This window comes from Hordeum vulgare, chromosome 3H (genome assembly GCF_904849725.1).
Source record: "Hordeum vulgare subsp. vulgare chromosome 3H, MorexV3_pseudomolecules_assembly, whole genome shotgun sequence".
NCBI lineage: Eukaryota > Viridiplantae > Streptophyta > Magnoliopsida > Poales > Poaceae > Hordeum > Hordeum vulgare.
The window spans coordinates 326,601,713-326,616,783 of record NC_058520.1 but is presented as its reverse complement, the minus strand read 5'-3'; the positions used below and the strand labels follow the sequence as shown (position 1 = coordinate 326,616,783).

The 15,071-nt window shown below is 45.5% G+C and overlaps 1 protein-coding gene across 2 annotated transcripts; it reads right to left on the bottom strand.

Annotated features, from left to right (window-relative positions):
- Positions 1–1,022: 1,022 nt before the first annotated feature.
- Positions 1,023–4,614, bottom strand: LOC123443750 (putative transcription factor bHLH041). 2 transcript variants are annotated; one of them, XM_045120272.1, is made up of 4 exons: positions 4,269–4,602; positions 3,575–4,180; positions 1,587–1,955; positions 1,023–1,470 (listed from the first exon to the last, which is right to left on the bottom strand). In XM_045120272.1, the coding sequence occupies exons 1-4, from the start codon at positions 4,380–4,382 to the stop codon at positions 1,375–1,377; spliced, it is 1,185 nt and encodes a 394-aa protein (XP_044976207.1). In that variant the 5' UTR covers positions 4,383–4,602; the 3' UTR covers positions 1,023–1,374. The 2 variants fall into 2 exon arrangements, with proteins under 2 accessions (XP_044976207.1, XP_044976208.1); XM_045120273.1 differs by lacking the exon at positions 1,023–1,470 and having other exon boundaries at positions 1,496–1,955; positions 4,269–4,614.
- Between the last annotated feature and the right edge of the window lie 10,457 nt (positions 4,615–15,071).

Here is a 15,071-nt window from a genome sequence, read left to right as displayed (position 1 = left end):
CTCCATTGTTTGGCTCACTCGTGCAATCCGAGGTTTGCTCTTTATATATGTTTGTCATTTGACAATCTCAAGTTGTCAACATTAAAAGGTTTGTTGATTTTACGTTGTCATGTTAATAGGTACTACAGTCCAAATTGGCTTGCGGCAGCCCGTGGCCGTATTACCCCCCTTGATGATAATGAGATTTTTCAAATGAGAAACAAGTGTTTGCAGAAGTTATTTCCGGATCCAAATGACCACAAGACCGTCAAGAAAGAATTTGCGGATTTTGCTCTAATGATGAATGACTTCCAGAATGCCGATTCAATTGAAGATAGAGATGATTTTGAACCAAAGCAATGGTGGGGCACTCATGGAGGAAGCACAAAGTTCTTGAAAAGTTTGGCATTAAAGTTACTTGGTCAGCCTTCATCTTCATCTTGCTGTGAAAGGAATTGGAGCTCATATTCCTTCATCCATAGTTCCGAGAGAAACAAACTCACTCCTGAACGTGCTGAGGATTTAGTGTTCGCACATAACAATCTGCGTTTGCTTTCAAGACAATCTGAGACTTATCATGTTGGGCCAAGTCGGATGTGGGATGTGGGTGGAGATGGGGTTGAGAGCTTCACTGGTGTTGGCATGCTTGAAGGTGCTAATTTGACACTTGATGAACCTGAATTGGAGGCTGAGATCATGGATGCTCTCACTTGAGTTGTCCTCATTTAGTTTATATTGTAATGCACAATTATGCACTGTATGACTAAGGGTCTATGGCCATGTCAGCCTTGTATCTTTCTGTTGTTATGTTGTAATGCACTGCTTGATATTGATCACCCTCTTTATCATGTTATTTTTCTCTTAGTTTATGTTACTGCTACAAGCCAACTAGTTTACTGGTTTTTCATTTTTCATGCTTGTCAATCTCATATTATCATGTCTAATATCATGTGTTGTATTTTTTATTTTGCATACATCATGAGGAGTTGAGAACCTGGATGATCATTTAATTCAAGATTAGAAATGGAAGAAGGCATGAGGAGTTGAGGACCTGGAAGCAACGGTATTTTCATCTCATCGCATACATTTTATTATTTTAGTTTTTATTACATGTTAATTTTTTATTATTCATATATATGCTTGCCGTATCGCCGTATTGATGTTTTTAGAAATTGCCGTATCCCGTATCGCCGTACCCGTGTCGCCGTATCGGTGCTTCGTAGCTTGTCTTGGTCTTGTCGGTGCAGAGTGAGTCAGCAGGCGTGCCCATCTGTCTACTGCAATCAGATTACTTTTTTTTTTTTTGCGGGGAACGTTCAACCACCTAACCTAGCCTTCCGTATGGCAACGATTTGCTCCTGGGATCGGGACACATATCCTTCCTCTTGGTGCGTGCTACGCAGTGGGCACGAGCGGAGGAGGAGAAGCGGTCGCGTCGTTAACTGCCTTGGTCATGGCCTCATGGAACAATGCCTGGTTCCAGTCGTCGTCCTGCATATACATACGGGACTACCACCAGTAAGTTGTTGTCCGAGAAACGCAATCACCATCGCCATAAATTAAAAGACGAAACGAGAAACAAATGAAATCCACGCCCGCGCACGCACCATGATCCGGAGCTTGATGCTGGCGATGGCCTTGAGCAGCACCTGCGGGGAGTAAGTGTCGGCGTCGACGGACATGACGCTGACCTGCTCCATCCACCGGAGGCACTCCAGGATGCGGAGCACCAGCTCCACCACGTCGCACTCCACCATCACCATCACCGTCAGGTTCACAACCTCGTCCGATGACGCCGCCTTGGTGATCTGAACCTTGGCCCTCTGCCGCCTCTGCTGGTGCGGCACGTCCTCCTCGGAGTCGGAGGATGGGATGTGCTTCTCTAGCTTGCTGTTCTTCTCCTCCAGATCCGAGACCTGCGCCTCCAATGTCTTCAGGTACCCCGCCGCCTTAGTCAGCACCGTCGTCTTGTCCTTCTGCGCTCATTACCATGCATATGGGTTTGGTCAGTTAGTTAATATTAATACTACATACAGTACTAAGGGTAAAACGGAAATTTAAGGGCCCTAATGATTAAAGATCTTGATGGCAAGTGGGCCGGACTCTAGGTTATGTATGAATTTCCTGGAAACAATGGTTTATACTCGGTTGACAAGGACGGTTTTAATTTGCCTGCCTGATGGAGACAACGGGTTGTCCTTTCCTAGCAACCACCCCAAATGACGCATTCGAAAAAAAAAAAAACGCTCCAAATGACGAGCAGCATATTTTCTTTTTTACTTTCACCTGGTCCCGTGGTCTTGACATAATTTAGATATTATGCCTGTAGATGTGAAAAACTACTAGCCTTTTGTGCCTCAAGTAGAAAAACTACCAGCCTTTCAGATATTTTTTTATTAATTTTGTTAAAATACATCTAGATGTGAGATAAGTATTGCATATCTAAGTTTTATATCATTGATATTATGTAAAGATTCGTATGTATATTTATTTTTCTTTATGTTTGATTTAGTTATTTAGATATGCAATAACTATGTCACATCTACATGTTTTCTATTTATAAAAGAAAAACAAAATGACGATTGAAGTTAAAGTAGCGCATCTGCTCACAAAGTCTACTTTCTTTTCGAAACTTCCATGTTTGTTCCTTTCCAGCTTGACCGCGCATATAGCAAGATATACTAGTGGTCCTTCTTTTTCTTATCTGCTGCATAACCTTTGGTCCTTCTGATCACCTTCCTCTGTCAATGTCCTTGTCTAGTGATTTAAAGTAGCAAATAATGATCATGACAGGTCGGGACGGAAGCACCAAGACTACTCAATAATGTTGGACGCAGGCCGGTTTAGTTTTTCTTTTTCTTGATCCCTTTTTTCAGACCGAAAGGGCCGGTTTTCAAAAAATCTCGAAAATGTCGGTATTTTTTCGTCTGAAAAAATAAAACAAATTTTGAATCTAAATTTTTTAACATTTAAATATAAAGTATGTAACCATTAAACAAACCAGTTAGTCCTTTCGTCTTTGATCTGCACATGCAGGTTGAACCACCTGGTCGCAAGTTCGATACCGGAGAGCGGCACCGGACGTATATCTTTTTGTCGCGTAGATTGTCAAGAGCAGTAAAAAAATAAGTAGGTACAACAGGTTTTTTTTTCTCGATTCCGTTTTTTTTGGGTTAGACTGAAAGGGCCGGTTTACGAAAAATCTTGGAAATGTCGGTATTTTTTCGTCTGAAAATTAAAACAAATTTTGAATCTAAATTTTTTAACGTTAAAATATAAAGTATGTAACCAGCGAACAAACCAGTTAGTCCTTTGTTCTCTGGTCAAACCACGATCGCAGAGCAAGAACCCATCCACCAGGTCACTATTCTGTACTAGCACGGTTTGTAATAGCTCGCTTTATTAAGCCTCGCTTGGAACGTTTGAATTTAACTTTTCAAAAACTTCGGACGGTATCGAACTTTTTTGGGGGCCATCGGAATATTCGGTTTTTGACCGGTTTCCGAAAATCTCGCCCCAAAAAAAAAATCGGCTTCCTTAGATTTGCGAATGAATGGATGTGGTATGATGGTAGGTATGATGGTGATGTTTATACCTTTGAGCAGGGGGGAAGGAGCGACCTCAGCGCGTGGAAGCTGTCGTTGAGCTTCTCCCGACGCTTCCTCTCTGACATCATGTGGTAGAGCTGTCCGGTGTTGTTACTCGCGGCCCTCGTCGGATCCTCCTGCTGCTGTCCCCGCCCGCCGCTGCTGCTTCTCTCCGGCGACATGGAGAGGCTGCTCTTGACCATCACGTGGCCACTTGGTCCTCCTCCACGCAGCTGCGGCGCCATGGCTGTTGGCTGTTGCTGCATGCTGCTGTCCCGGTCCCGGCAGAAGGGCTGCGGATGGGAGGATGCCGAGGAGGACGGGGAGGCCGAGGACGAAGACATGACCGCCATCATAGCCCGCATGATCGCCTCGTCGTCGTGGTCGGCGGCGCCCGCCAAGGGGTTATGGGGCGCCGGCGGCGCCGGCGCTTGGTACCGCGAGGCGTCCGCGAGGTCGAGCGTGAAGGACCCTGAGCCTGAGGAGCCGCCGCTGTCCTGGGAGAGTGATCGCTTCGACGAGAGTGACGACGTGGTCGACGACGGCAGCATGAAGCGGTCATCCCCTCCTCCTACGTAGATGCCGCTGGCGTCCATGTCGGCCATACCCTCCACCTACACGTACGCACACCAAAACCACCAATCTTAATTTACAGACGCTTCGATTTGCAAGGAAGCAGGGTCAAGAATTAACATTGCTCACCTCGTCGGTGGAAACCATGAGGTCAAGGTCGGCGGGCCAGAATGGGTCGGCGAGGGCGCTGTGGAGGCCGGCGATGTCGGCGGCCATGTCCAGGCTGCACCACACATCATCCATCCCTCAGCAAGTAGTGTAACTAGTTAATGGAGGCAGCCAATGATTGATTGGGAGCGATGAGTAAGCTGGTAGAGCGAAATATAGCAGGGAAACAAAGCGAGGCAGCCGAGCTGCTATATATGCAAAGCAGAGCGGGGCGGGACCGCAGGGCATGAGGAGGAAGGAAGAATTTTTTGAACTTCTTTTTAAGGGAAAGGAGGAAGGAAGGAGTTGGTGGGTCGTTTGGTTTGCACGCAAGTAGGGAGTACGTACAAATTAGCAAACTGAGTTGAATAGAAATAGTCGCGATGGCGCGGTCAAAGTCGTGGGTTGGATGCACGCGAGCGAGGCCGAAGCTGCTGGGAACAAGGTCAATTTTGCAGGCACTTGCCCAGGCGGTATCGGGATCAACGGCCTCGCTGCTTACTGCGAGAAACGGCCAGGTTTTGCCGTGTCACCATGACAACTGGAGCTAAAGCCATTGCACATGCACCATTGACTCCTCTCGATGTAATGCCCTATTACTGCTTGTCTAGATTGCTTATCGGGGAGAGGGATAGCAAATACAAGGTGGGTACGTACCCGAGCGGAGTTGGGGGTGTGGTGGAGGGGTTCGCGTTCGATCCCCTTCTACGCAGGCATACATACCTCTGTCCTCTTTCCGTCAATAATTGTCCTTGCGGGGCAGGGTTGTCACAACGGCCATTTTAAAAGAGGACAAGACCGCAACCCATTCCGACAAAGGTGGTCTTCGTCTGCTAAAGCTCTTCGTCATGATGCGCGCGTGGGCTTGGGGGTGACCTCCGCCCTGCAGAGTCCTCGACTTCGGTCCTCTTGCACCAAGTAGGAAATCTTTGGGGGTTGCTTTGAAAACCCGCGAGTTGGCTTTATCCCCGTAGCACCAAAGAGGAAAGCCTCTCTGTCCGTGCTTACTGGTACCGCGCCTGCGAGGTTTGCATCGCCCATGTGAGGGGGTAGGACTGTACGGCCCCACCTGATTACCCTTGACTTGTGTGCCCCGTGAGGTCCTCAGGTGGCCTCAGGATGCATCTCAGTGGCGAGTTGCTCCTTGAGGCCCTTGACGTCTCCTTCCCGGAGCCCTCCTCGCGAGGGTCATGCTTGCTGGGCCCGCCGCCGGGCCGACTTGGCCCATCGCAGCGCTTTGCGCCCGGGGTCGTAGGCCGACGGGTCTGGGTACCCCCGGTCCTAGGGGCCCGATACCTTCGAAGATAAAACCGGTGTGGTCCTTCCTTATGGAGCAGGCAGTGAGGATAATAACCAAGCCAAGACCTTTGCACGGGTTGGGGGAAGGGGGCATCATGCCCGACGACCACTAGTCGAAGATGTTGGTTGTGTCGTCCGACAGGGAGGCAGTGAAACAACACGAGGAGAGAATCTCGTTTCAGGTGATGTGAGAGACCATGCAAGCCATAAGGATATGGTGAAGTATCTCGTCCTCCTCAGAGTAGAGGGGCTCGTGAGGTAGACCTTGCTGAGCGAGACGATCTGTAGTCCAACACCGGTTTTGGGAAGCCATCTAGAGAAGGAATTTGGCATTAGGAGGGGCCTAGTTCCTCCAAGTAAGGCACCAATGTGGTGGAGAGGTTGATCTATCGAAGAGTGCCACATAGCAAGACTTTGTCGTGTATCTGCCATTATCGGTCCACCACCATCAAAGACCGTCCCGGTGCGCGGTCTATTGAAGGTGTCTCTAGAAGACAACATACTCGACCGTGGCCATGGGCCCGAGGGCCTCTTCAAATGTCACTGATCTAGCACTTGTTGGGGAGAACATCGCACACCAGATGGTCGACGATGGCGCCGAGGGACGAGCGCGCCAATAGTCAAAGCAATATCGAAGATAGATTGGCCATTGAGACAATGCTTAGTCTAGAAGCGGCATGTGTTGTCGTTGCCAAGGGTCGAGGAGGTTGAGGTGCGAAAGATACTGACAACCTCGAGATCGCATGGCGGCCGAAGCTCTCACCATTGGCGGGAATCGTCGTTTACTTATAATCTCCAATTACATGGAGTCATGGAGTATTGTAGCACTTTTCAAAGTGGAGGTGCTATGTATGGAGTGTTAAACCCAAAATAAGATAAAATAATTTGCATTCTCTTAAGTTCTATCCACAGTAGCCCCCGGGCTCGCGTTGTGCATGGCTCCTCCCGATAGGAGGGGACGAAGTGACGTGGACCCAAACCGGCTGTGGGCCAGGCTCGACGCATGGCCCCGGGAAACCGCGGGACTCTCCCTCTCCCCGTGACACCTCTGGGATCACCCCCGAGCGAGTTGACGTAAAGCCTGCTTGTAGCGCCTGCCATCATTTCTCTCCTTGACTTGCGCCGTCCTTCTGCACCTTCCTTCTCGCGTAAGGTCACCCCCGCCTAGACAGACTATTGATTCGCGTCATGCCTTGCTCAAGGAGCCCTGCCGCGAGGCACCCTACTCCAGACTCCGCATGCTAGTCAGCTCGCATTGGGTCCCCGCACGAGGGGCCCACCACCGGAGGTCTTGGTGAAGCGGCCAAAGGCCCCAGTAAGATGTCGTGCATGGGGGTAGGCCCGTGGGCCAGGTGAGGGAGTCCGAAATTAAGGGGTCCACGAGTAGTCGGCTTACTACGAAGAGGTCGGCCTGATGGGTTGTGCCTATCATGGGCTGGGCTGCGCGATTGTCTTGTATTCAAGAAGGAGAGCCCCAAAGACTGATGTGGCGACCAAGTAAAGTAGACTAGGTCGGTCGCATGTAACCCTAGGCCCTCCCGATGACTATATAAACTGGGGTTCCTCGTCCATGTAGATGGATTATTCCACCTAGGGTTTAGTATACACGATCTCGAGGTACACTTTGTAATCATCGTCCATATCAATGTAAACAAGTAGGATGTAGGGTTTTACCTCCTCAAGAGGGTCCGAACCTGGGTAAACATTGTCTCCCCCTCTCTCGTGCAACCCATCGATCTAAGGTCCACAGTTCGGGACCCCCTACCGGAGATCTGCTAGTTTTGACACCGACATTGGTGCTTTCATTGGGAGTTCCACTCATCGGATCGCCGAAAGGATCGATGGCGCACCTAGTTATTAGCAAAGAGATCATTAACATGGATGTCTTCCTCCCCAGACAAATCTTCGCCTTCGGAAGCATGGTTCCGCACGCCAATCGGGCCGGCCACCTCAGCCTAGTTGAGAACTTTGTCACTGATTAGGAAGTCAGGTTCGGGAACCTAGAGTTCACCAGTGACCCCGGATACGTCCATTTTGCATCATGCTTTTATGTTGATATTTATCGCTTTATGGGCTGTTATTACACTTCACGGTACAATACTTATGCCTTTTCTCTCTTATTTTGCAAGGTTTACATGAAGAGGGAGAATGCCGACAGCTGGAATGCTAGCCTGAAAAAGGAGCAAGTTTCAGATGCCTATTCTGCGCAACTCCAAAAGCCGTGAAAATCAACGAGGATTTATTTTGGAATTTATAAAAAATACTGGGCCGAAGAAGTACCAGAGGGGAGCCACCAGGAGGCCACAAGCTTGCTAGGCGCGGCCGACCCCCCTGGCCGCGCCTAGGGGGCTTGTGGGCTCCCTGCTGGCCCTCTGGCCCCCCTCTTTTGCTATAAGGAGGGTTTCATTCCAGAAAAAATCAGGAGGTGGCTTTCGGGAGGAATCGCCGCCGCCACGAGGTGGAACTTGAGCAGAACCAATCTAGAGCTCCTGCAGGGTCGTCCTGCCGGGGAAACTTCCTTCCCGGAGGGGGAAATCGTTGCCATCGTCATCACCAACACTCCTCTCATCGGAGGGGACTCATCACGATCAACATCTTCATCAGCACCATCTCATCTCCAAACCCTAGTTCATCTCTTGTAACCAATCTCCGTCTCGCGACTCCGATTGGTACTTGTAAGGTTGCTAGTAGTGTTAATTACTCTTTGTAGTTGATGCTAGCTGGATTACTCGGTGGAAGATTATATGTTCAGATCCTTGATGCTATTCAATACCTCTTTGGTCATGAATATGATTATCCTTTGTGAGTAGTTACTTTTGTTCCTGAGGACATGGGATAAGTCATGCTATTAGTAGTCATGTAAATTTGGTATTCGTTCGATATTTTGATGTATTGTATGTTGTCTCTCCTCCAGTGGTGTTATGTGAACGTCGACTACATAACACGCCACCATTATTTGGGGCTAGAGGAAGGCATTGGGAAGTAGTAAGTAGATGATGGGTTGCTAGAGTGACAGAAGCTTAAACCCTAGTTTATGCGTTGCTTCGTAAGGGGCTGATTTGGATCCACTAGTTTAATGCTATGGTTAGACTTTGTCTTAATTCTTCTTTCTTAGTTGCGGATGCTTGCGAGAGGGGTTAATCATAAGTGGGATGCTTGTCCAAGTAAGGGCAGTACCGAAGCACCGGTCCACACACATATCAAACTATCAAAGTAGCGAACGCGAATCATATGAACATGATGAAAACTAGCTTGACAGAAATTCCCATGTGTCCTCGGGAGCACTTTACCTCCTATAAGAGTTTGTACATGCTTGTCCCTTGCTACAAAAGGGATTGGGCCACTTTGCTGCACAATTGTTACTATTGTTACTTGCTACTCGCTACGAATCATCTTATCATACAACTATCTGTTACCGATAATTTCAGTGCTTGCAGAGAATACCTTGCTGAAAACCACTTGTGAGATCCTTCTGCTCATCGTTGGGTTCGACACTCTTACTTATCGAAAGGACTACGTAGATCCCCTACACTTGTGGGTCATCAGGACTCTTTTCTGGCGCCGTTGCCGGGGAGTGAAGCGCCTTTGGTAAGTGGAATTTGGTAAGGAAACATTTATATAGTGCGCTAAAATTTATTGTCACTTGTTACTATGGAAAATTATCCTTTGAGGAGCTTGTTCGGGGTATATTCATATCGAACGGAAGCACAAGGAGTTTCTCCTCAACTTGTGTCACCTACTGAAAATATTTGTTATGAATTTCCTTCGGGTATGCTTGAGAAACTGCTGGCTAATCCTTTTACAAGAGATGGAACATCACATCCCGACTTGCATCTAATCTATGTAGATGAAGTTTGTGGTTTATTTAAGCTTGCAGGTTTACCCGAGGATGAGGTTAAGAAGAAGGTATTTCCCTTATCGTTTAGGGATAAAGCATTGACATGGTATAGGCTATGTGATGATACTGGATCAGGGGACTACAACCGGTTGAAATTGGAATTTCATCAAAAGTTTTATCCTATGCATCTAGTACATCGAGATCGGAATTATATTTATAATTTTTGGCCTCGTGACAGAGAAAGTATCGCTCAAGCTTGGGGGGGGGCCTAAATCAATGTTATATTCATGCCCCAACCATGATCTCTTGAGAAAAATCATCATTCTGAACTTCTATGCTCGGCTTTCTCATGATGATCGCACCATGCTTGACACTTCTTGTACCGGTTCTTTTATGAAGAGAGATATTGACTTCAAATGGAATTTATTGGAAATAATTAAACACGACTCTGAAGATTGGGAGTTTGATGAAGGTAAGGGTCAGGTATGAATTTCAAGTTTGATTGCGTTAAATCCTTTGTTGAAACAAATATTTTTTGTGATTTTAGCGCTAAATATGGACTTGGCTCTGAGATAGTAGCTTCATTGTGTGAATCATTTGCTGCTCATATTGATCTCCCTAAAGAGAAGTGGTTTAAATATCATCCTCCCTTAGAAGTCAATGTAGTTAAACCCAATCGAGTTGAAGAGAAAGTCATTGCCTATAATGATCCTATTGTTCCTAGTTCTTACATTGAGAAACCACCTTTCCCTATTAGGATAAAGGATCATTCTAAAGTTTCATCTGTGATACGTAGGGGCTACATTAGAACAGCTACACCCGCTGAGCAAATTAGAGTTGAACCTAGCATTGCTATTATCAAAGATCTCCTGTCCGACAATGTTGATGGCCATGATATTCACTTCTGTGAAGATGCTGCTAGAATTGCCAAACCACATGCTAGAGACAAACATAGGCCTATTGTTGGCACGCTTGTTGTTTCTGTTAAGATAGGAGATCATTGTTATCATGGCTTATGTGACGTGGGTGCTAGTGTTAGTGTAATACCTCAATCCTTATATGATGAAATTAAAGATGAGATTACACCTGTTGAAATGGAACCTATTGATGTCACTATTCAGCTTGCCAATAGAGATACTATCTGCCCTTTGGGAATTGTTAGGGATGTTGAAGTCTTGTGTGGTAAAACGAAGTATCCTGCTGATTTTCTCGTTCTTGCTACCACACAAGATAGCTTTTGTCCCATCATATTTGGCAGACCCTTCCTAAATACTGTCAACGCTCATATTGACTGTGAGAAGCAAACTGTCACTGTTGGCTTTGAAGGTGTGTCACATGAGTTCAATTTCTCCAAGTTTGGTAGACAACCTCATGAAAAAGAGTTGCCTAGTAAGGATGAAATTATTGCCCTAGCTTCTATTGCCGTGCCTCCTACTGATCCCTTAGAGCAATACTTGCTTGAGCATGAAAATGATATGCATATGGATGAAAGGGATGAGATAGATAGAGATATCTTTGAACAATATCCTATCCTTAATAATAATTTGCCTGTTGAACTGCTTGGAGAACCACCCCCACCAAAGGGTGATCCTGTGTTCGAGCTAAAACAGTTGCCTGATACTCTTAAGTATGCTTATCTCGATGAAAAAGAGATATATCCTGTTATTATTAGTGCTAGCCTCTCAGAGCATGAAGAAAAGAAGTTATTAAAAACTCTTAGGAAGCACCGTGCTGCTATTGGATATACTCTTGATGATCTTAAGGGCATTAGTCCCACTCTATGCCAGCACAAGATTAAAACCGATCCTGATTCCAAACCAGTTGCCGATCATCAACGGAGATTAAATCCTAAGATGAAAGTGGTAGTAAGAAAAGAAATACTAAAGCTCCTGGAAGCAGGTATTATCTATCTTGTTGCTCATAGTGATTGGGTGAGTCCGGTGCATTGCGTTCCTAAGAAGGGAGGTATTACCCGTTGTCCCTAGTGATAAGGATGAATTGATCCCACAGAGGATTATTACTGGCTATAGGATGGTGATCGATTTTAGGAACTTGAATAAGGCCACTAGGAAGGATCATTACCCTTTGCCTTTTATCGACCAAATGCTAGAAAGACTGTCTAAACATACACACTTCTGCTTTCTAGATGGTTATTCTGGTTTCTCCCAAATACCTGTTGCACAATCTGATCAGGAGAAAACCACTTTCACCTGCCCTTTCAGTACCTTTGCTTAAAGACGTATGCCTTTTGGCTTATGTAATGCAGCTGCCACCTTACAAATATGTATGATTGCTATATTCTCTAACTTTTGTGAAAAGATTGTTGAGGTTTTCATGGATGACTTCTCCTTTTACGGTTCTTCTTTTGATGATTGCCTCAGCAACCTTGATCGAGTCTTGCAGAGATGTAAAGATACCAACCTTGTCTTGAATTGGGAGAAGTGTCACTTTATGGTTAATGAAGGCATCGTCTTAGGACATAAAATTTATGAAAGAGGTATTGAAGTCGATAAGGCTAAGGTTGATGCAACCGAGAAAATGCCATGACCCACAGATATCAAAGGTATATGAAGTTTCCTTGGTCATGCTGGTTTCTATAGAAGGTTCATTAAGGACATTTCTAAGATTTCTAGGCCTCTTACCAATCTCTTGCAAAAGGATATTCCTTTTGTTTATGACGATGATTGTGAGGAAGCCTTCGAAATACTTAAGAAGGCCTTGATAACTGCGCCTATTGTTCAACCACCTGATTGGAACTTACCTTTTGAAATCATGTGTGATGCTAGTGATTATGTTGTTGGTGTTGTCCTAGGACAAAGAGTTGATAAGAAGTTGAATGTTATTCACTATGCTAGTAAAACTCTAGACAGTGCCCAAAGAAACTATGCTACTACGGAAAATGAATTTTTAGCAGTCGTGTTTGCATGTGAAAAGTTCAGATCTTACATAGTTGATTCCAAAGTCAGTAATCACACCGATCACGCTGCTATTAAGTACCTCATGGAAAATAAAGACGCTAAACCTAGACTTATCAGATGGGTTCTCTTGCTACAAGAATTTGATTTGCATGTTATCGACATGAAGGGTGCTGATAACCCCGTAGAAGATAACTTGTCTAGGTTGGAGAATGTTCTTGATGACACACAACCTATTGATGATAGCTTTCCTGATGAGCAATTGAATGTCATCAATACTTCACGTAGTACACCGTGGTATGCTGATTATGCAAACTATATCGTTGCCAAATATATAACACCTAGTTTCACTTACCAGCAAAAGAAGAAATTCTTCTTTGATTTGAGACATTACTTCTGGGATGATCCTCACCTTTATAAGTAAGGAGTAGATGGTGTTATTAGACGTTGTGTACCTGAACATGAACAGGGATAGATCCTACAGAAGTGTCACTCCGAGGCCTACGAAGGACACCATGCGGGAGATAGAACTGCACACAAGGTATTGCAATCAGGTTTCTATTGGCCCACTCTCTTCAAGGATGCCCGTAAGTTTGTCTTGTCTTGTGAAGAATGTCAAAGAATAGGTAATATCAGTAAACGTCAGGAAATGCCTATCAATTATTCACTTGTCATTGAACCATTTGATGTTTGGGGTTTTGACTATATGGGACCTTTTCCAAAATCCAACGGGTATACTCATATCCTAGTTGGTGTTGATTACGTTACTAAGTGGGTAGAAGCTATCCCAACTAGTAGTGCTAATCACAACACCTCTATCAGGATGCTTAAAGAAGTTATTTTCCCTAGATTTGGAGCCCTAGATATCTAATGACTGATGGTGGTTCTCATTTCATTCACGATGCTTTCCGTAAAACGCTTGCTAAGTACGATGTCAATCATAGAATTGCATCTCCCTATCATCCTCAGTCCAGTGGTCAAGTAGAGCTAAGCAATAGAGAGATTAAACTAATTCTGCAAAAGACTGTCAATAGGTCTAGAAAGAATTGGTCTAAGAAGCTTGATGATGCACTGTGGGCTTATAGAACTGCCTATAAGAATCGCATTGGCTTGTCTCCGTACAAAATGGTTTACGGTAAATCATGTCATTTACCTCTTGAGCTAGAGCATAAGGCTTATTGGGCAATCAAAGAGCTCAACTTTGATTTCAAACTTGCTGGTGAGAAGAGGTTATTTGATATTAGCTCGCTTGATGAATGGAGAGCTCAGGCATATGAAAATGCCAAGTTGTTCAAAGAAAAGGTTAAGAGGTGGCATGATAAAAGGATACAAAAACGTGAGTTCAATGTAGGTGATTATGTCTTGCTATACAATTCTCGTTTAAGATTTTTTGCAGGCAATCTTCTCTCTAAATGGGAAGGTGCTTACATTGTTGAGGAAGTATATCGTTCCGGTGCCATCAAGATGAACAACACGGAAGGTAATTTTCCGAGAGTGGTAAATGGTCAGAGAATCAAGCATTATATCTCAGGTACTCCCATAAATGTTGAAAGCAATATTATCAATACCATAACTCCGGAGGAGTACCTAAGGGATATTTATCAGCCTGTTTCAGACTCCGAAAACGAAGAGGTATGTGATTCGGTAAGTAAACAGACTCCAAAACTTTTCCAGTAGGAATTTTTCTCCATTTTGGAATTTTTAGAAAAATAGAAAAAATTAAAGTAGTTCTGAAAGCTCACGAGGAGGCGACAAGCCTGCCAGGCGCGGGCCACCCCCTAGCCGCGCCTGGGGGGCTTGTGACCACCTCGTGTGCCTCCCGGACTCCGTTTTCTTTTGCAGAGTACTCCTTCTGGTTGGAAAAAAATCATTATATATTCTCCCAAAAGGTCTGACCCTCGTATCACACAATTTTCCTGTGTTTTCGTTTCGAGCCTATTTCTGCTGCAGATCTAGATCGCTATGGCGTCCCCAAAAGCTCCAAAGGACAAGATCTTCGAGAAGGTCATCAATCCCTGCCTCGCGGGAGTGCTGCAATGCCCTCAATCTATCGAGATGCGTGAGGGTATGCTTCACATCCGTGATGTTGAGGGCCCAAGAAGACCGGAAGCGTGGAGGTGAGGCTCGAAGCAATGGAGCAACAAGTCTTCAAGTGCCAAGGGATGGTGGAGCGTGGACTCAGTGCCAACCACATGATGATCACAGAGTTCACCAACAAGCACAAGATCGATGCCAATGACATCGGGAAGCACCTCTCCAGGCTCCATGACAGAATTGATCACCTTCAAGCCCAGATCTATGACTTGCAGAACCAAAACTGTGAGTATGAGTACAGATTTAAATCAATACGGTTGGGTGCAGATTTGAGGATTTTGGAGACTCAGTCATCTTTCCATGATGGAACACCTATGCCTTGGAAGACAGAGGATCAAACCCATGTTGCAACAACTCCACCACCATCACCTCCAAAGGAAGACAAGTAAGCATGGGTATGGGCGATCCCCTTGGTTTATGCCATGCTTGGGGGAGTTGCCCCGGTATCGTATCACTTTCACATCTTTTGCCTTTACCTTTTCTTAGTTCGATCCTTTTTGGTTTTATGTTTCTCTAGTAGAATAAAGTTCTTAGAGTTTTAGGCTTGAGTTTTGTTTTGTGTTACCCCCGATGTATTCGAGCTCGTGAGCCGTATAATAAAGAGTGTCTTATTTAACGTCCTTGCTTCATGCCATGATC

Bases quoted from the DNA above. Each gene is read 5' to 3' on its own strand.
- LOC123443750 (XM_045120272.1), bottom strand. From the start codon at position 4,382: ATGGATGATGTGTGGTGCAGCCTGGACATGGCCGCCGACATCGCCGGC. The intron at 4,181-4,268 runs GTGAGCAATGTT...GCGTACGTGTAG, and splicing joins TCATGGTTTCCACCGACGAG to GTGGAGGGTATGGCCGACAT. The intron at 1,471-1,586 runs GTGCGTGCGCGG...ATGTATATGCAG, and splicing joins GCATCAAGCTCCGGATCATG to GACGACGACTGGAACCAGGC.